At 39.0% G+C, this 22,681-nt stretch overlaps 1 protein-coding gene and 1 long non-coding RNA gene across 4 annotated transcripts in view; both read right to left on the reverse strand.

The window, feature by feature from the left end:
* Nucleotides 1–6,273, reverse strand: part of LOC144031239 (uncharacterized) — a 47,587-nt gene extending 41,314 nt beyond the window's left edge. The window contains exon 1 of the long non-coding RNA XR_013287470.1: nt 6,129–6,273. This is a non-coding gene — a long non-coding RNA (uncharacterized LOC144031239). The remainder of the gene's footprint in view (nt 1–6,128) is intronic.
* The window catches only part of eipr1 (EARP complex and GARP complex interacting protein 1), a 29,465-nt gene continuing 12,980 nt past the window's right edge, over nt 6,197–22,681 (reverse strand). The window contains exons 6-10 of one of the 3 annotated variants that reach the window (XM_077538136.1): nt 20,293–20,429; nt 11,844–12,011; nt 8,114–8,281; nt 7,090–7,308; nt 6,197–6,339 (exon numbers count right to left, since the gene is read on the reverse strand). In XM_077538136.1, coding sequence (XP_077394262.1) covers nt 7,107–7,308; nt 8,114–8,281; nt 11,844–12,011; nt 20,293–20,429 — 675 coding nt within the window. In that variant the 3' untranslated portion in view covers nt 6,197–6,339; nt 7,090–7,106. Of the gene's footprint in view, nt 6,340–6,626; nt 7,309–8,113; nt 8,282–11,843; nt 12,012–20,292; nt 20,430–22,681 lie in introns of those variants that run through there. The other 2 variants (XM_077538138.1, XM_077538135.1) reach the window with 2 other exon arrangements.

Consider the following 22,681-nt stretch of genomic DNA (forward strand, 5'->3'; position numbering starts at 1 on the left):
CCTCCAGTTTTGTAGTCTCTCTCTCTCTCTTTCTTTTTTATACAACTACATATGCTCGTTCAATTCATGCCGCATCAGGATGGTCCGAGTACGAAACAATATATCGACTTGTATTTGTCACTTGTTGACGCAATCAAAGTGGCTATAAAATAAACAGCTGCGCAAATGATTTGGCCAAAATGTCCATTTATTGAGGTCAGTTGGGCCAAATGCAATTCTAATCAAAACAAAATGTCATGTCCATACAAAAAAAACAAAAAACCAAAACAAATATAAGACCTAAAATTAATTAATTAATTTTTGACATAAATTGAAATAAATTGTTAAACAAAACATTTCCTTTGCTGTGAATCGCTTCCTTCTAAAAAACAAAAAAAAAAGTGGTGTAAACAGAAACAGCTTGTTTTGTTTTGAGTAGGATAGGATGTATGAAAACATTTTTTTTTTTTTTTTTTTTTTTTTTTGCTCTTCTCCTTCGATTTTACCGTTAGCAGATGTTTGCTTCAAAATGTATGACTTTAATAAATCACAAAAAAAAAACGGCTGCATGGCTCCCAGTGTTGGTTCTTCAAGGTCATTTTTTGAATGTATTTCATGATCGAAAGCAGCCAAAACCCGCCGTTATTGTCGCTCGGGCTCTTTCCTATTGGCTGGCTCCGATTCCATGCGATTTCGCGAGCATAACAAGTGCTCCTTCGCGGCGAGAAAATAACACACCTTGAGTGAAGCACCGACGCGGTTCTGAATAGCAAGGCCTTCGCGTGTTTTCAGAACACGGACGCAACAGTGAGAGACAATCCCGGCTTGAAAGGTAAACCGCGAGGTGTGTGCGACTGCGTGTATTGTCGCGCTCACAGGGCCGATATCGAAGCAAAGGTTCACTGGGTTCTCCTTGTCACCTGGGTTCCTCCGTCCTCACCTGATGTCTTGTCGGTGACCCAAATGTCAAGTGCATCTTTGTTCAAGTGTGAGCGTGCGTGCGTGGTCAAGCTCGCCAAGGAAGAAGACAGATCTGGGTCAGGCGGTTCCCATGAGAGTGTTGGGAGCGCGACGCGGCAGATGACATGTCTGATGTGAGCGAGTGAGCAGAGAGAGGGAGAGAGATAGAGAGAGCGTGTGAGCATGCAGCCATGCAGACGGCGGAACAGGCAAGGGTCACGGGAGGACGACATCGTCGCATGAGCTCACTGATTCACGCGCACAACGCGCTTCGTGTTCGTTAGTGCACAGTGAATCAGTGACAAAAACAGGCAGATCGCGTAATAGCCATTAATAGTCGATGATATCACATGTCACGATCAGGGCAATATCGTGATGTCTCGATATTAAAACTGCCACGATATCGTCGTCGTCATGTTCACAATATTTAAAAGGAGCACATCTGTTAAAAAAAAATAAAAGGTCAGGTTGATTTCCATTTGTGCAGTTCTAGCACCCTCTAGTGGCTAGTTTATAAGTGCAATTTAATTTTCATTAGGAATGTTTTGGCCCTCTATGTTTAAAATCGATGCTAATTAACATATCAAGGGGAGCCTAATCAATGTGTGCTTGCATTAGCAAGCAAGAGCCTAACTGTTGTTATTCGAGATTGTAGGTGGTTTGCATTGCTGTTATGTACAAAAGCACAATATTGGGCTTTTTTTTCTTTTCTTTTCTTTTTATTTTTTTTTACAATATTGTGATCTTTTTTTTTTTAACACATTCATTGCCAGACCAGAAAAAAATGCATCATTTGACGTCTTCTTCCGTCAATGGCAGCGAATGAGATGAACATGGTAAAAATCAATGAAGCAATTATAAATTGTTGATATAATGTACAGCAGGGGTGTCCAAACTTTTTCCTCTGAGGGCCACATACAGAAAAATAGAAAGCTGCAAGGGGTACATTGCAGTTCAACCACACTCATTTATAGTCAGAGGCAACCAGTTCTCTGTGTACCCCGCCTACTGCTCGAAGCCAGCTCGGATAGGCTCCAGCACCCCCGTGACCTTTGTCGACCTTTGTGAAGAGTAAGCGGTTAAGAAGATGGATGGATGGATGTATGTATGTATGGATGGATGCATTATACCTGAAATACTAGAAAGGGCTGTATAAATGAACTAAAAGATAAAAACATATGTATCAGAAAAAATTGAATGTACATTTGGAACAGATATAAAGTGTGCGATTAATTTGCGATTAATCACGAGTTAATTATTGAAGTCATGTGATGAGTTGTCACTACTGTGTATATAAATCTCCTAACTGTACTAGCGCAATTGAAAACGTTTTGTTTTTTATTGGTGAATATTCTTGCATGCACGTCAAGTGCCACACTTGGAATCAACACGGTGTACTTAAGGTTTTAAAAAATACACACACATTTGGAAGGGGAGGGTGCGTGGTCACGCAGTTGTGAACTTTGCGAGTGTGGCTAAATTGCTTTTAATGGATTTCACGGGCAGTCGTTCATTTGCCGTTTGAGTGACAAAGACGTCTGTGGGGTTTTGTTGCTATGCGCCATCGATCAAACGCATACGAACTGTCACCCGGGTGTCACTCGGACTTCATTGACGGACTCGCTGGCCGCTTTAATTATTCGTCAGTAAGTCACATGTAGGAGCTGGAGTCACAACTGTCAAGTTTTCAGGTCAATGCAAATATCATGTGTCCTAGTAATTACATGGCAACTTTTTCCACTTGATTATAAATATGTATTATCCAGCTCATGCACAAAAAAAAAAAAAAAAAAAAAAAAAAAAAAAAAAAAAAAAACCTCACTCTTCAATAGTCTTAACGCTCAAAATAAAACACAAAAATGCTCTTTTTAGTTCAAGATTCACAATTTTGAAGTATTTCCAAACCGGTGACGTTTTGGTGGAAAAACTGCTGCAAGCTAGCTAGCGCCACTTACAGGCAAGGAAGACTCACTTAACGTCTTAACGTCACGAGTACTCGAGTACTCGAAAAAAGGCTGGTATCGGACCGATACCTGGTATCGGTACTCGCCCATCCCTAAATATAATATATTATTCAATATTATTAGTATATAATATCGAAGTATATCAACAACAGTCATTCTGTTTGTTGTACATATTGTATGGAATGCACAGACTGGAAATAATTTAATAGAACAAGGTTACCCAGGCCAGTAATTTAAGTTGATCTAAATGACTGCATCAAAGTAACATTAGTACTGTAATGTATGTATTTTATCAATCTCTCCATCTGTCTAGTTATCTAGCTAGCTAGCTAGCTAGCTAGCTACTGTAATTTGGCTGCTCCGCAACAACAATCACAAGGTTGGAGTAAATAGTTACATTTGGCTTGTACATTACAATTTTAATATTTCAGAGATGACCTTGTATCTTCTGTGCATTTATTCATGGTATATTACTAGGATAATTGTCTTAACATAATTAATTCTCGGCTATTAAACTAATATCGGAAAATTACAGTATCTATAATACTTTAATGAAAACTTTTAGGTAAAAAAAAAAAAGTGGTGATAGCTGACAACAATGCATCATCCAACTATCGAGCATGTGTAGTCCAGTCAGGTTCTAGTCATAAAAAAAAAATGGAACTGTCAACCATCGTTTGAATGAACTCGAACCTGAAAAGTCATCACTTCATTAACAGTGAAGAAAGAGGTTAAAAAAAAAATACAAATAAAAAGATCAATGGCGGGATGACAACCTTTCCTGTCAACATCTTCATGCAGAAACCTTCAAATTTAAAGGATGGCTCAATAGACGCCGTTGGTCCCTTCCACATGCTGTTTCTATTCTGCAGAAATAATAAAATCATAAATATGTGGCTTAGGGCACAAAGACGATTTCTCCGTTGACAACGGGATGCTTGTCAGTAGTGTTAATCGGCGCTCCAAGCTAACATCAAACGAGACGAGACCGTCTTTTATATTTGGGCTGCAATACGATGGAGCAAAGTTTGACAATATCCAAACATACATCAGTTTAAAAAGAAATATAAAAGAAGTAAGAAGGGCTTGATAAATAGGTGTGGAAATAATGGTTAGTATTATGGGAAATGCTTTGGTTACGTTATAGTGGTGATAATAGGAATAATAATTATTGTTGTTGTTATTGTTATCGTCATTATATTATTATTGCCGTTATGTAATAAAAGTCAAGTACGAATTACAAATAACAAGTGCATTAATCCTCATTAAGTTGAATAATATACCAGGGTTAGTATACTATGTTAGCAAAATGTACTAATTGCAAAAAAATTTGATATTTTGATGTTGAAATTGATATAAAGGGTTAGGAATATGAACGTTTATACTTCCTCCTACTCCTTTTCAAAAATGTAGGTCTAACTTATTACCAAAGGCTGGCTGATGTTGCGTAATATGAAGTTGAGTTTTGCTTCTTGTTTGTTTTTTTTTTGTTTTTTTTGCTGTTTACAAGTTTGGCTTCACAATTATTATTTTGGATGATTTTTAATTTATTGTTATTGTTTTTTAATGCATGTTCGAAATGAAAATTCAAAGCACATTGCAGCTTGTGCGCAAGTTAGTTTGACGAGGTGTATTTCCTTCCTGCTACTTTTATAATGTTTTTTTTGTTTTTTTGTTTTTTTTGTGAGTCCTCCGCAGCCTCGATCAGTGGGTGGAATAAAGTCTTCAGGCTGATGTTGGCAACTTTCTGGCCAAGCAAGACCAAACCAACAACTCAGGAGTATAAAAAAAAAAAAGATGATGATAATATAAGGGCAAAATCTGCATGGCTGTGGAATTCCTGAACCCGCTGCCAACCCTGGAGAGAACAACACTCAGCAGACTCGTCTTCCTTCCTCCGCTTCACTTCGCTTCACTTCACTTCACGCACACACATCTTGGCTTATGCTGCTCTCGTCACCTCCCATGCGTGCTCGCTGCGGACCTCTTCACTCCCCTTCTATGGCTGTCAGTAATTCGCTTCTCTCGGCCCGTCCGCTCTCCGCCCACTTAATGCACGTTCGAGCGTGAGCTTCATTTCAAACTCCAACATGCAAATCAGTCCAAGGCGTCAAGGTAATTATGATCACCTGGATCCTGAAGCTCCACTTCCGCTCTCAGTTACATTTATGAATAAATAATCGCATGAAAGCCAATTATTTTTTAATTTCATTTCGATGGCGGCTCGAGCCCGTTTTGCACGTTAGGGGGAAAACATCTGTTTGACGATTACTGCCATTCACGACAGTAAATTTCCGTGGCAGCTGACGAGTCCGTTTTGCACTCGATTACAACATTTCTTCTTAGCGTTTAGCGCGTTCGCATCGTGAGACGTTTTTGTACTGAGTCATGTCACAATTATTACGAAGAGCAGACTTTGTTCTTTTGTCCTTTAATCCAACTTAAGTCATATTGTATCACTAAGCGGAGGCTTGCAATTGGTACATTAAGTAAGGTACACACATACTGACTGATAATAAATAAGAAAAAATAATTCTATATATATATATATATTAGGGGTGTTAAAAAATAATCGATTCGGCGATATATCGCGATACAACATCGCGCGATTCTCGAATCGATTCAATAAAAAAAAACGTTTTTTTTTAATTTTTTTTTTAAGAGCTCAGAATTGTTCATTCGGTAGTCTTACCGATTCAACGTCTTATCATCATTGCCTTTTTTTTTTTTTTTTTTTTTTTTGTGTGTGAATCGATTTTTCAACTTCCATTTTTAATGGAAAAATATTCAACAAAACGTCTGACTTCGGGTTAGGATTCACACCTTGAGCATGGAAGAATGTTATATGAACGGAACATTAAGCCTTAATATTTTATTTTAATGCTGTTTAAACATGAAACAGATTACAACCTCTATAAGACTGAAATTTCAGATAAATAAATAATACATTTTCATATAAATCTTACACTCTACAAGCTTACTGATTAGTATTTTCTAAATTTGAATGAAAAAAAATCGCAACAATCGACTTATAAATTCGTATCGGGATTAATCGGTATCGAATCGAATCGTGACCTGTGAATCGTGATACGAATCGAATCGTCAGGTACTAGGCAATTCACACCCCTAATATATATGTATATATATATATATATATATATATATATATATTATTGAGTACAGTGCAGGCTGAGTGTCATTAGCCACCAGGAACGGTAGATTTACCAGTGGCGCTCTGAGCTCTTGACGGGTGGCGGTTGGTTGACATGTGAGCACATGTGACAGGTCCGGCAGCCGGAGAACGTCCCGCTGCCGCTAACATCCTCCTCCAGCATGAGCGGTTTTGCGGGAGGTCAGTCAAGGTCAGCGGAGGCCCGTTTCTTAAGACCTGGATGAGATCTGCTGGAGAAGTCGGCAGCAGGTGTGTCGGCAGTTCCTGCATGACGAGAGACGAGCCTGCTCCATTCCCCAGACCCAAATCCAATCAAGCACCTTTGGGCCATCATATTTTTGGTCCGTTTACTATTCAGGGCTTGACTGATGCCCTGATCCTATGGACTTTATCACAATATTGTAATTTTCTGAGACAGCCCTGTTAGTTGGTTTTACGAGATTTTATGTGTATGATAGCGTAAAGATCTCAACGTGCAGCACTCTGGAAATGCTTGTTTATAAAATGTGTTGGATAAAATGACATCATTGCATGGCAAAAATACAAGTATCCAATTTTTAAAAGTTTTTATTGCATTGTGGTTTAAATGAGAACCACCATAATCCTGGTGGTGAAAATCTTTTTTTTATTTTTTATTTTTTTATTACTATTTTTTTTATTATTATTATTATTTTGGATACCCATTGTGCAAGCTGACGATACATTAAAGTGAACATTCTAGTCGTCGCTCAGTTACAACATCTCACAGCTGATTTCTAGAGAAATTGCAATTTATGATTATTTTTACCTGACTGGATTGTAAGAGCAGAAGGACAATTTTAATGCAGTCGCACAAAATGATTCATGCTGACATTTTGAATTGATCGCGCCGAGGTGAATAAAATTGCTTTGACGTTGAAAAGGTAGCACTGGAGAAAGAATGGAAAAAAAAAAAAAACTGCTAACCCGGAATGTTTAATTGACAGGATTTCTGTATTTACATGAATGTGTGGTGCAGTTTTTGGGAAGCCACACCTGACGCGCGTCCCCCTTCACAACAGGATCTGGTATTTGAGGGCACGGGGGACCCTGTTGATGACGAGGCGGCCGTCGTAGCTGAGCGAGGCGAAGAGCCAGGGATCGGCCGACGACCACTCGGCCGCGTACACGCTGTCTTCGTGCTCCTCGTAGGTGGACACCACGCTGTCCTTCAGGGGCTCCTTGCACCTGCCGCACAAACGCACACGTGCCGTCCTGCAAATGATGCTCGATTCAGAAAGATGCGAGTGATTGATGTCGAATCGGGACAGCCGGCTGCAGTCTGAAGAGGTTTCAAATGAAAGAGGCAACGCGTCACATTTAGGATGACGCATACCAGACTTCAAATTGGGATTTACAAAATGAATGGAAGCGGTTGTGGCTTACAACATGCTTGTATTATTAACTCATTTGCTCCCAATAACGTGTAAATACGTTTTTTTTTTAAATGTTTTAAGTGTCCCAAAGACGTATTTATACGTTTTTTGTGTTTTTTATGCTGGAGCATACAGAAGGCTTTGATGCAGCCTCTCAACTGCAAAGAACAGTTGCAGAAATGGTAGTTATTACACAAACGGCCAGCAGGTGGCAGCAGAGCAAAGGAGATCAACCAGGGCCATGTAGAAAAAAAAAGCTAAATTACTCACAATTTTAAATAGATTTGTGAAAACTGATGAAATTTAGCTCTCTTCTAATGCTAATTGCTGCAAAACGGAAACAGTTTTTTTTCCTGATGAAAGAAGAGACTTTAATCTTTCTTTTGATAGGTTCCATGCTTTTATAGCAATAGAACACAATATTCTGTGGGCCTTGCAAAAATCAGTCAAAATCCAGTAAAACAGCCGGCAGCGAACGGGATTGCGAAATGTGAAGATAACATTAAATGCTTTTTGTTAACATTTGCTCATCACAAATCTTTGCCTGCTTAATTCTTTCACTGTTGCTAGAATATATTTTTTTTGACCATTCAAATGATGGAAGTGAAAACGATTCTGTTCATATAAACACGCGTTGCTCTTACTTGTCTTCCTGGTGGTTGTCCTCCCCCTCGCTGAGATCCTCATCATCCACCAAATGTCCAAACGGCTCAGAGGAGATGGACACCATGTTGGAGAGGATCAGGCGGCTGTCACTGCTGGCCGTCAGCACCAGCTGGTCGTGGCTGTGGTTATAGCGGACGCTCCACACCCTAACGACCCCCCCAAAAAAAAAAAAAAAAAAGGAGGAGGATTCAGCATTTAACAGGGAAAAAGAGTATGGACAAAAGTAAAGGGACAGATGTAATACCGCACAATTTTGTACATTTCCTTGGTGCATCCACTTATTAGTGACACACATCCGTTGGAGTGAGAAATCCGGTTTGAACCTGTTTTTGCATGCAAAAATTTATACTAAATTAGGCCATTTATACACTAAAACGTAGTTCAACGCCACTTTTTTCTCAGACCAGTACGAGTACTCAACTCTTGAGCACTCACTGATACCCACACCAAGTACCGATACAATTTTTACTTTTGATTTGGGTTGGGCGAGTATCGGTGCAAATCAGGAACGAGAAATTCGAAGAATAGAAAATTGCGATTGATTTCATGGGATTTTAAAAAAAGGAAAGGAAAAATGCAAGAGTATATTATTGGGATATATACAGTAGGTCTTCCTTTAGAAATTATCTGTCACTGTATTTTTGGGGACATTTTATGTATCAACAGTACTTGTGGTGTCAGTATTGGAATTGGTATCGGTGATGACTCAAGAGTTCAGTACTCGTATTGGTATTGGGCTGAAAAAAAAAAACGTGGAATCAATCAACCCTTCTTTTGGTGCACAATCCCCCCCCCATAAAATAAAACAAAAAAACAAACAAACAATGACAGCTCATTTTAAATAAAGACTGATATATCCAAATACAGCAAAATTAAAATTAAAAATTGCATTAAATAAATGCATTTTTTTTCTTTTTTTCCCCCCTCTCGTTAATTTCTAGTTTCTAATGGTAAAATGGCCAGAAGAGGGCAGCTTATACTGGTATCACCCACCTTCAAGTACCGGTACCTTCAAATAAGGCCCAATACTGACGACTCCTGGTACTGATACTCACCCATCCCAATTAAAATGTGACATTGCTGATCAGATCCGCACAACTAATACTGAATTGAAATGAAAAAAAAAATAAAAAATATTAATAATAATAATAATAATACTGGTTAAAAAAACAAACAAACAAAAAAACAACATTAAAGTCTCTCTAAAAATAGTAGTATTTTAAATTTGAGTATTTTAAATGGGTGTGCGAAGACCATCCACATTAAGTGCACTAATCTATTTATTTAGTTAAGGAATACACGTACTGTACCCAACTATACTCTGCAATATCAAACATAATCAAGGAATGCCTTTAAAATACTATCCTGAGCTATGGCGAGCAGATTAATCCATACATGCAATTATTGAGGACCTTTGAAACTTTACAAGTTCCAGGTACATTCAGTTTTTTTAGTTTTTTTTTAAATAACAATAAGGTCAAGTGAAATTGCTCCCATACACACAAATTTTACAACTTGGCTTGTGAGACTGATACCACTACAAGCACATCAGTCACCAATACTGATACTAAGTACCAATACCACTAGTACTTTTGATACATAAAATTTCCCGAAAAAAACCCCATGACAGATACTTTTACAGGATGACCTATTTATATCCCAATATAGCATTTTTTTCCCCTTTAAAATTGCATGAAATTAATGGCAATTGTACTGCCTGGTAGCGGTCCGATACCGATACATGGTTTTGGTACTCCCATCCGTATATCCAATAAGCTACCCATGCAATACCCTGAGAAACCCGGACACATACAGTATACATACACAATGGCAGATTGTTGCAGGAAAATAAAATATAAAAAATGTGTGCACGTAGCTGCGTACATGCAAATCACGTGCCTATCAACTATCAAAAGCAGATGAAATCTGCAGCTATAGAAGAGCTATTATCCAAGTATACAGTAGTTGCAAGGAGAAGCCCGGTTTAGCTCCAGACACGCACACATCTTTGAATCTCGCACAGGAGAGCGTCGCCTTCTCCCGCACGTTTTCACACTGCTGCAGTACGCCGCCGCGTTCATCCTCGTGGCACTTGCCTGCAGCTTCACAGAGCCGCGCAGACGCGAAAGCACAAGTGAAGCGTTGGGCCGACGACGGCTAAACCTTTGCTGTCAAAAGGAGTAACTGCCTATTTAAAATGTAATTAGCGTATAACGGCATTTTACTGCACCACAAGTACTTAGGGCATTCAATTATTTAGGAGATAAAGCCATTAATAAAATCAGACACCAATCAACAGTGGCGCAGTTTTCATTGTCTTCAGCATAGTTTCTGCATTCGACAGAAAAACAAAACAAAACAAAAAAAGTTGATCATTCAAACGAATCGCGACACGTTGTACTTTACTTGCTCTACATCAGCGGTGTCCAAACTACGGCGCGGGGGCCATTTGCGGCCCGCCCTCCATTTTTTAGTGGCCAGCGACATATGCTAAAAATAGCATTTGACTCAGTTCACATAAGATAAAAACAAAAATGTTTGGAGATGGTCAAAGTAAGAAGGGAGGGTCTCGAAAAACACAGGTGCTTTAAAGGTCTAATGAAATAACACACTAAAATAAAATAAAAACAAAAATGCTTTTTGAAAAAACGAAAACTAACTGCAATTACATTTTATATTACAGCGCAATCATATAAAAGCAGTCTGATTTTGTACATCTTTACTAGTACTTACGCATGATCTACACCTGTGGTAAATACATGACAAACGAGGTAACTTATTAATAAGTATAAGCAGTCATTGGCAGTAATTAATTACCGGCAATTAACTCATTCACTGGCAGCCATTTTGACCGAAGCAACCCCCATTGCTCCCAGCTGTTATACTGGATTTTGACTGATTTTTACAAGGCCCACAGAATATTGTATTCTATTGCTATCAAAACATGGAACCTACAAAAAGAAACTTTTCTTTCATCAGAAAAAAAAAAAAAAAAAAAAAAGTATATTTGTGTCCGTTTCCGTTTTTTAGCAATTAGCATTAGAATGTAGATTTCAGGTTTCATTGCTATTCACATTCCAGGTGAAAACACTATCAAAAAGAACTTGTTGCAACATAGCCCTGGCTGATCTCACTCTGCCGCCACCTGCTGGCCATTTTTTGTAGTAACTACCATTGTTCTAAACCACCTCTTCATGTCAGAAGCTACACCAAAGCGTTCTGTATGCTCTTGCATTAAAAAAAAAAAAAAAAAAAAAAAAAAGACATTTAAAAAAAAAAAAACATAAATACGTTTTTTTTTTTTGAGTGAATGAGTTAATTAGTTAAGCAATTAACAGTGTACAGGTAGTATTAATTAGTTTGTTGAAAGTCCGTACATGTGTAAAGAATGCTTTTCCCTAAGAAAATAATTAGCTCCAACTGGGCCATTCACGGACAATCGTGCGCTCGAACCGTAAACACCGATTGTGTCCCAATAGGACTCATTCGTAATTCATAATGAGATCAGATGCTGTCTAAATGACATTCAACAACGGATTATTTTTTGTCTTTTCACTTTAACAAAGGAGAGATCGAGTCACTGCAACTCTCAGACGCGCACGGTGGCCGTTAACACAGTTCAAGGACAAAAGCCTCAGACAGACAGACAGACAGACAGACGTGCATTCATGCATGGACACGCACACACACACACACAGTTATACCCACCAATGCGAGTGCTCCTCCAGGGTTTTGATGGGCTCCTGGACGTTGCGGACATCCCAGAACTTAACCTTGCAGTCGTCTCCACAGCTGGCCAAATAATACTGCTTGTTTGGGTTGAAGTCAAGGTCACGCACCAGCTGGCCGTGAGCATTCTCCATGCAGTAAATCTGACTGAGGAAGAGAGAGAGAGAAAGAAAGACGCAGATTTCAGGAAGAGAAGTTTCAAAAAAAAAAAGGGAGAAGTTTTGGGGAGAGTTGAGGTTGAGCGGAACGATTAAAGGATGAAGAAATAAGAGGGAATACCTGTGAAGAGCTATTTTGAAAATGAGAGGGAAAAAAAGAGGTTGTGGATTTAAAAGAACAATAACAAGAGAGAGCGAATGATTCACACTGTCCAGACATTCCCAAGCGTGCGTCTGTCAGCCAAGGCCAGCCTCAATAAAGAAGCTGACACCCGGTGTTGCTTTATTATAAAGGCAACCGCACAGCTTTGAGTTCCTGCGAGTCCAAGTTGATATCATGACATGGCAGTGGAACTTGGGAAGCTCTGCGTTCCGTCTGCGTCCATCTTGTTTGGTCAAATCGTGCACCGGCCAAAACTTTATTTTGCTTCGAACTTTTGTGTGTTCATGTCTACCGTGCTACGGAAATGTAACATTTGAAATACCCGGTTGCTTTTCTCACTGTTCGAGCAATGACGCATTTCCTTTGCATCGCTGAAAGAGAAAAGTTCATTGGCAAATATTATACCAGAATAATACCAGGAGCTGTACGGGATGCAGATCTTTAAATGCATAAAAGCAGAAGTGACAGAGTAAAACGGTTATAGTTATTGAAGCGGATTTCACTCATGAGGTGCAAGAGGCTACTTGCTTAATACAGAATGTATACAGATTGTTCTGTATTTATGCAAAATATAACGGGTGAGTATATTGCTTCCACAACTGAAAAAAAAGGTCAATATATGGTGATACATTTCCATTTTTAAGAATATGAATTAAAGAGGAAGTCAACCCCCCCCCCCCCCCCCCCAAAAAAAAAAAAATGTCTTGACAATAATGTTCTTTGCAGCCCCACTAGTCTAAATACGGTGTTGTGGTCAATATTGCGTTATCAATCAATCAACTTTATTTATATAGCACCTTTCATACATTCAAAATGCAACTCAAAGTGCTGGACATCCATAATACAATAAAAAAAGAAAAAAAATGCCCCCCCCCCCCTACATGATCGTACCCACAGACAACACATGAAAACCACAACATGGCGGGGCACAGAAGTACCCTGTAAGGAAAGGCACCCTGGAGGAGTTCATCCACAGTGAGATGGAAAAAATAAATAAATAAAAACAAAGCTACAAAACAATATAGATTAAAATAGTTAAAGAAATAAAAGGGGATTTAAAAATAAATAAATAAATAAATAAAATCAATCCAATGCCAAACTAAAAAAGTAAGTCTTACGCCTTTAGTGGAATACGAGTTATGCAGCAAAATCCAGCAGATTTTATCAATATCCGAAGGCGGCCATTTTGCCCATCGCTGCTGTCATGATTGTTTTGTTTCGGGCTGTCAAAGTTCAAGCGTGAATAGATGAATTAATCACAGAAAAACGTCGCATTAATCACGTATTGACGCATATTAATGGCACTATTTTTTCGAGCGCACTTGAGCGTTGAACGTAACGGCGGATGGTTACATCGAAGGCCGCGCGGGTCAGTGATGAGGTCAACGCACGGCATTTCCTGTTGTTCCAAAATGAGCCGGGTGACTCCGGTTGGTGTGCTCGGTGTCCATTTTCTGACATGCTTATGTTTATACTAATGCGCGCTGGAGCCTATTCCAGCCGTCAGTGGGCGGAGTCCAACCCAAACTGGTTGCCATGCCGATCGCGAGGCACAAATCGACAAGCACCCATTCAATTGATTGCAAATACGAGATACTTTTTAGGTGACTTTCTCTGCGGTATGTGAAACGACAAACGGTTGACTAATTAAATGGAAGATGCTCACCACAGCTCGACTTCTCCCTGAAGCACGGACGAATAAAAGAAACAGAACCCACCACAACAAAAACAGCAAACTTTATATCTTCAAAACTATTTCCTCTCCAGGCTCGCCTAATAAAGCTCAGCTTGGCCGGGTGATGTTCAGCAGAGTGGAAAGCCTCAAGTGTTATGGCCCAGCTGGATGCCAAACAGCAGATAGCTCGCGAGCTCGTCACCCCTCTGATCACATTAGGCAATTAACATGCTAATTAAAAATCTCATTAAAATAAGGGAGGTATAAGAGAATGACCCGGGGCAAACTGCTGGGCTTCAATTGGGTCAAGACAGCTCGAAGCTTTTGTGTGCCTGTGCGACAAAAATGTCGACTAACAAGTAGAGGGTAGAGCGACTATATATAATTCAAGATATGGACGATGCTGCGCATGTCTGTAAATCAAGCAAAGACATAAACATTGATCACTGTCAAAAAAAACAAAAAAAACTCAGAGTTGTCATTTAATTTTTATAGGTGGCATACGCATTACGAAAATGTGTTTGTGCTTAAATTCTTGGAATTTCTACAACATATGTTGAATATTTAATGCAGTTATAACAATAAAACCAGCATGGGAAAGTTGATTTGTAATCCATGCTCGAATCAATGCATTGTTGCAATATGACTAGTTTGTTATTTCTTCTTGAATTTAACACAAACTTTTTCCTCTGAGGGCCACATGCAGAAAAATAGAAAGCTGCAAGGGCCACTTTGATTTTTTTTTTTTTTTTTAAGTTATTTATTAACACATTCATTGCCAGACCAACAAAAAAAATGCATCATTTGACATCTTTTTCCGTCAATGGCAGTGAATGAGTTAAACATGGTAAAAATCAATGAAGCAATTATAAATTGTTGATATAATGAGTTATTTATTGAAAACTGCTAACAGTCACATGGCAAATAGTGACCCCTGTGTGCCACTCTAAAAGATATACCTCGCCACTGTTCAACCGCAATTCGAAAGCAATGTGACTTTCATTGGTTCATTTTCATACATTTGTTATTTATTATTATTACTTTGGTAAATTCAAGTTATTTCTGTGGCCACTTTTCTTTCATTAACACTTTATCATCATTTTTACCTGAAACGCTATAAAAAAAAAAGGCAAACCCAAAGTAAACAACTGAGATCTTTTTGCATAATTGTCTACTTTTTAATAGGAAATTTGTTATTGTCCTGATAGAAAATGATTTTGCATAATGGTGCTGTATATGCTAATATTACAATATGAAGGAAAGTTCAAGCACAATGTTTTTTCTTGGGTCCAGGCACATGGAAGTACAGTCAAATTTCAGATGATTTGGTCGAGTTCACTATTAATGAGGCGGAGTTATTATTTCCAAAACTCATATTTAATCTTTATTATTAACCACTGCAACATTTAACACAGTTTTAACAGTAGTGCTAATACTTTCAATGTAGGAAAAAAAAAGGGTACTAGTAGTGTTGTTCCGATACCGTTTTTTGGCTCCCGATACCGATACCGATGCCCAGCTTTGCAGTATCGGCCAATACTGATACTTAAGTTTTTTTTTCCTCAACATGAAAAAGCTGTACTGCCATTGGTTCAGAGCATTCAAGGGCCAATAGAATATCTTAGATGGGCATGCAGTGAGCATGTCACATATCAGTGAACGTTGTGCACGAGCAAGCCACAAGATGCTGCATCCAAAATCCTATATTAGCGTTGGAATTAATGGTATCGGCATGTTACTTGTGAGTAGTCACCGATACCGATACCACTGTTTTTATGCAGTATCGGCACCTCTGCCGATACCAGTATCGGTATCGGAACAACACTAGTTAATAGTGAAGTTGCAGCGCACATAAAAGTTAAAGCGGCATTGCACGTTTTGTTACTTTTTTTTTTTTTTTTTTTTTTTTTTTTAAACACACGACTGCCACCTCTGGCCTAAAGCGTAACTGCAGCCTCTGTGTCAATATTGAGTAAACTTGGTTTTTTGTTTGGGCTGTGCTCGAATCTGACTTTTTTTTCTTTTCTTTTTTTTTTCTATAAATAGCTACTGCGTGAATTCCTCAACTGAATCAAATTGCTGTGAATCGTGAATCGAATCGGGCCCGCGTGAATCGAATCGATCCTGGAAATCTCAATCGATACCCAGCCAGCCCTTCTTCAGTCTTCTACGTTTGAGCTGACTTCAAACTTCAGTCGTACTTTCAAGTAACAATTTCATGTTTAATTTTGAAGCTGAAGGCGCGCGATTTATTCACAGGACTCTCTTTCTCTCTCTCTCTCCTGTGTTCAAAGCCGGTGACCCCGGGCTCAAGGGTGGCTAGTGTTTAACCCGTTCCGCCGTGGAATGGGACGTGCCGGCCATGTGGAAAAGGAAATGGAGCAGGAAATTGGGTTAGTTTCGCCTTTTCCCTCTCCGGTGTCACTAAAGCAATCCCCACTACGCACACATGAACACAAAGCAACGCGCGCGCGCACGCACGCACGCACGCACGCACGCATCCCACTCCCTCGGCTACAGCTAATAGCGGAGAGACCTGGGACTTTTTTTTTTCCTTTCTTTTTTTTGGTACGTGTGCGAGTGTGTGTTTGCGTGAGTGTGGGGGATTATAGTTGCGTTCTGCCTAAGCCACCAAACACACTCAATCTACTGTCATTCAGCCAGCAAAGCTGAGTGTGTGCGATGGGGGAAACAGGGGACCTATTACACACACTGTTAGGCACTAACAGATATAAAAAAATAAAATAAATAAAACTGTTGGAAACACACAAATACTGTTGTGTGTAAATGCAAAAAAATACCAAAGTAGAGCAGCAAACAGTCACATTTCACATGACACGACATTCATTATTTATTTACAAACCCTTGCGTCAAGGACCTCAATTCATGTTCAAACTTTTTTTTATTTTTATTTTGTGACTTTTAAGTCTCCTCTTTGTCCATCCAAAAACGACAGGACACTTCCCACAATATGGCTGTAGATAGATAAACAAATTCCAGAGGAATACCTGGTACACAAAACCTCCTGCTGGCTTATAGTCTAGCCGATAAATCTCCCTGCTGAGGGAATCGACTGGAACAGACGGTCATAGTCACACACGCGCGCGCGCACACACACATACATCCTCTCTGTTTCTATGACAACTGCTATGTGAAAGGATGGGGAGCAGGAAAAGAAAAAAAATCGAACAAGGAGGGCAATCATTTCATTGCTGTTCGAAATTAAAGAACTGGCTTTGAGATCGGGCCGGCGGACGAGGATGACGCGGTGGCAGCTTTGGAGGGAAAAGATGCCAAGAAATAATGATGGAGAAAGATAAACGGAAAGAGATGGATTTATGAAAAACAATTCAAAACCCAAACACATGTTGGAGGGTCGTTAATGTGACGTGGTTCACCGTGTAACCGCCCAGGAAGAAAAATGACCGTTGATTGATTTGTCGTCTTTGACCGTCTTCTTTTGATTCCATTTGTGTTTTCCCTGTTCGGCGTGTTTGTAAAGTTCTACATTGAGTGTCCGTTATCCTTCAAAATGCTGCTGGTTAGAAATGCACACGTTTGGTTTCGCCATTCTTTTTTATTTTTTTTATTTTAACTGGGCTGCAGTGAGAATTCATGTGTAACCGAATTTTGTATCATTGCACAGTTTCAAGCAAATCATCTCGAACCTTTCTTGGATATATTCTTTTGTTTTCACTGCAACAATGTTAGCAAACTTTTGTTGTACTTTGAAACTTGATGAGTGCTTCTGCTAAAATTAGGGATGTTCGATTTTTTTTTCAGACCGATACCCTCAGTACTCACCGATACCAACTGCCGATACCAGTAGTACATTTTGACAAAAAAAAAAAAAAAAAAATCGCTAAAAGATATTTTTAAACAAATATATTTCCTTTAATTTTGACAAAAAAAAAAAAAAAAGCACAGTCACTCTTCAATAGTCTTTATGCTCAAAATAAAACACAAAAATGCTCTTTTAGTTTAAGCTGGACAATTTTGAAGTATTTCCAAACCGGTGATGTTTTGGTGGAAAAACTGCTGCAAGCTAGCTAGCGCCGCTTACAGGCAAGGAGGACTCACTTCACGTCTTCCCCCTCTGCCATCAGTCGCTTGTACTCGTCTGCGTCACGAGTACTCGAGTACTTGAAAAAAAGGCTGGTATCGGCCCGATACCGATACCTGGTATCGGTACTCGTCCATCCCTAGTTAAAATTGTTGTCCTTTGTGATATATGGAGTTAAATAAACGGAAAATGCTAACAAATGCACGGAAGCCAAAATGCATCAGTGGTTTCATGTAGTTCTTTAGGGAACCGTTTTTTAAAATATGAAATGTTTAGGGAAGGGAAGACAACATTATCTGGGAATTGATCCACTACACTACCGTTGAAACTCGTCGTTTCGCTGCCATCTTTCTGCTACAGCAATCCGTCCTGAAAGTCGAATTAAAATACAGCATACAGTTTCTTTGAGTGTTGTTTTGTTTGAAATTTCAAGATGTCTCCTCTTATGCTGTCTGTCCTCTGAAATAACAGTGGTGCGTTATTTTTACAGATGAGAACACGTCTTTCGATAGCTCGACCCGATGTAAGACAGCTCACCCCACTTCCCCGTGTGCCGAGGGCCACATCGGCACCGTCGTTCAAAACCCAAAGCTGCGGGAGCACAGCCAAAAACGAAGATATCAACGTTTCATCCATCCTATCGGGGGCCGCGATACGCATCTTGTAAATATATTCTCTTCTTGTCTATCTCCCCCTTTTACCAAGCACCCCTCTCAATCTCCTCTGCACTTTGCTGTTATCATGGTGATCGATGGCAAGGTGATTATTATTCCTCGAGCAGAGCCCCCCCCCCCGCACACGACACGTGCTGACCTAACACATCGTCACATATATCACAAACACGAGGGAAACAAACAAGCACGCACACAAAGCTAGAGGGCACGCAAAGTCTTCCGTGGCAGGTAGCCCATAGACGCCTGTTCAAAAATGATTGTAAACGGGTGCGAGTGTTGAAACATTATCTGTTGGATGAATGTCGCTTTAACTGTCAAAAGAGCCAGTTTTAGGCCAAATAAATGACACCAAATCTGTCTGGAGCGGCAAAACATTTGAACATTGTGATGAAGGAAACAGCGTGTTAGTGTAAGTCTAAATGTATTAATGACCCATGAGCTAATTTGAGCTTCCCCACAACACAAAAAATATGCAGCATCCAATACGTAGAGATTCATTTTCTTCTAACTTTCCTCTTCTGTTTTTGGATTTTATTGGGAGGTGTAATTTTTCAGTCTTCCTTATGGTATTTGCATCAATTTTCTTTTAGACATTTCTGGCAATTTTGTGGACATACAATATTGTGGTAATTTTTCTACCTCTCTTCTTTTTTGTACATTTTATGTTTTTTTTTTTTTTTAAATTTTTTCCTACCTTTTTTTTGGCAATCAATTTTCTGATTTTTTTTTTTGGCAGTTTTATAGACACTTTATAGTAATTTGCGGGAATCCTTTTGTTTTGGGATATTTTTTTTTTTTACTTTTTAAGTGTTTTCTTTCTTGCCTTTTCTTAAATCAATTTTTTTCTTACATTTTTGGGCAATTTTGTTGGCATTTTATGGTAATTTTCTGGATTTGTTTTGTTTCTGGACATTTGGTAATTTTCTGGATTTGTTTTGTTTCTGGACATTTGGTAATTTTCTGGATTTGTTTTGTTTCTGGACATTTTATAAGTTACTTTTTTAACATTTTCTTTTGTGCCTATTTTAAATTTTTTTTATTTCAAATTAATTTTCTGACTTTTGGACAACTCCAAAGAAATTTTATGGTAATTTTCTGGCTTTTGTCTTTTGGATATTTTATTGTTCTTAAATGAACTTTTTTTCCTGCGTTTTTTGTTTTGTTTTTAATTCTCTGCCATTTTTAGCAATTTCATGGACATTTTATGTAAATTTTCTGATTTTCTTTTTTTTTTGTGTGTGTGGATATTTTATGGCTACTAATTAAACTTTTTCTGACTTTTTTTTTTTTTTTTAATTATCTGCCATTTTTGGCAATTTCCTGGACATTTTATGGTAATTTTCTGCTTTTCTTCTTCCTTTTTGAATATTGTATGGTCACTTTGCTGACATTTATGTATTTTTAAAAACTTTTTCATCGACCTTTCATCTCTCTTTTTCTAACAACTTAAAAATTCCTCCATTTTTTTTCCGTTGTAAGAGATCCACAGGGCTCCAGAGCAGCAGGTTGCAGACCCCTCCCGGTCTGGTGTATTGCCCGACAAAAGACATTTAGCAGCCCCACTGCAAATTGACATCAGATGGATAACCAAACATGCTACTGCTCAGTTTGGTTTTATCTTAATAGGCATGTTAGTGTACAATGATACACGATTGCCACATTACATCAGATAATCCCCTTTTACAGAAACCTCACCTCATGGTGCGAAGGTCCCAGCCTCTTATGGCCGTGTCACTTGCAGTGGCAAGTTGGCCGCAGTTATGGTGAGGGCTCCACTTTCCCGAGGTGAACTTAAGCTGTCCTTTCCCCTCAAGCATGGCGGTGCTGGAGACCTGCAGAGTATCACGACCCACCTGATTAACATCTCTAAAACAGCCCCTTGAAATGTATCGACAATTATACAGTATTTGATGCAACCTACATTGTAATTAATATTCGCTCAAAAAACCACATTAGAACTACAACCCTGAAATCACAACTAATGTTTAATACTGCTTCATTTGTAGTTTCAAATAGAGTATTTGAAGAAGAAAAAATCTGCTGCTCAGTAAGCAAGCCGCTGCACTGACCTGACGCCTCTTCGACTATCAGTGACATAAATCACGAGATAACTCGCACGTTCATAATGCATTCGAGATGAAAACGTCAGATGATTGCTGAAAAATGATGCACAAAGTGCAAGTAAAGAGTGCCTGAACGGCATTTCAATATTTTGTACGGCCTCTAGGACAGGGGTGTCAAACGTAAGGCCCGCGGGCCGGATCGGGCCCGCAAATGGGTTTAATCCGGCCCGCGAGATGATTTTGTAAAGTAAAAAAAAATAAAAATAAAAAATTGTAATGTCGGACTAATTAATCAGCCGGCCACAATCAAACGTATTAATTTGTAATTTCACAAACAGTCCTCAGATGAGCAATGCAACTTGTACGGGGAATCGTCGTCCTGGATGTCATTATTTTACACACAACTTAAAGTTACGTATTATTATTATTATTATTATTATTATTATTTTTATTTATTTATTTTTTTTTTTTAATCATATACCAACATGTTAAATACGAAAAAAAATTCCATTACTAGTAAGCATTAGCGTCCTTTTAACGTCATTAACTGCGCCACACAATGCATTCTGGGAACAATATATATGCCAAACACGTCCGGAACGTATACCAGCAAAGTGTTGCCGCGTTCCATTTGCATTTGTGTTATTTTTCGGAAGGTCCAATTGTTGTTAATGTCACAATTGTGCCATATTTTCTTCACTTGAAGATGATTGTCTTCACTTGTTCCATGTTATATTTAATACCCTTGGAATTCTGGGGGTAAAGTGATGGAAACTAATTAAAAAAAAAAAAAAAACTCTGCATGGGCCCCAAAAGAGGTATATTTTGACTTACCTTCTATCAAGAATTCATTTTTTCAATCAATTGAGCTGTACAGGTTACGGGGCACGATAATGCTGCAAAATATTTTGATATTTATGTCACCAAAAGCTGGCATTTGGGTGTGTCGACTTTAAATACGGACTGTATTCAGACGATCCTCTTTCATCCAAACAGCCACGTTGAAAAGCATGATAATCTAGGCCACGGCCTTGTGAGGAAGAAACAGACAGGTTGAAATGAACATATAAGCCCACCTACAGATGGAGAGAACGGGAGACGGGAAAAACCGGGGTGAGAGGAGGACAGGGGAGGAAGGGAGAGAACGATATTAGCATTCTCATCAGTACGAGAGGAATTTGTCTTGACTGCCAAGTTTTTTTTCTTCTTCTCTTTTTCATTCCCTCTCTCCTAATCAAGCACACTCCCTTCCCGCATCCATACATCCTGCTCTGCCTTCCAGCCTACATCTTTCCAATCAAGCTTGGCCGCCCATTGCTCCCTCCATCTTCCTTTTCTCATTATACGGCCTCCCCCGATTACTTTCCAACTCTCCTCTTCTCCCTTGATATGGGATTTAATACCTCTGCTGTCCAGTGCTGGTGTCAGAAAGATGGGATTAAGACCTCACATGCCCCCGTGGTTGTACTCGACCTCGCATTGGGGTCACTGCTGACCAGAGCACACATTCTGAAAGCAGTTGCCCAAATATGACATTTAAGAATGATGGAAGAACGGGAATCGTGTAACATTAGTTCTCTCTGAGGGGGAAACCACTTCACTTCGCAGTTAAATTAACCACGCAAACAAAAATATTGACACACGCATCTAAATTTAGATTTGGGCTAGACCCATAAATCTTGACAAGCCTGACCAACTCATTTAGTTTTACTGGCCTCTGACTTCACACGTGGCTTTCGAGACCAAAAAAAAAAAAATCTTGTAGAAGGTCTTCTCAGAAATATGAAATCTGAGCTTTACTTAACATAAATCTTAGGGATGCACGATGTTATTTTCAACCGATACCGATAAACCAATAATTTAGAGGTGCCGATGTCGATAACCGATAAGTAGGCCGATAACTGTTTGCAAAATTAATTTGTATACAAATATGCTTTCAAGTGCTTCTATAAGTCTAACAAATACATTGAAACATTGTATAAACTTTGCACAATGTTTCATTGTATGTAAAGCACCATGAA

Source organism: Festucalex cinctus, chromosome 12 (genome assembly GCF_051991245.1).
Source record: "Festucalex cinctus isolate MCC-2025b chromosome 12, RoL_Fcin_1.0, whole genome shotgun sequence".
Classification (NCBI taxonomy): Eukaryota; Metazoa; Chordata; class Actinopteri; order Syngnathiformes; family Syngnathidae; genus Festucalex; species Festucalex cinctus.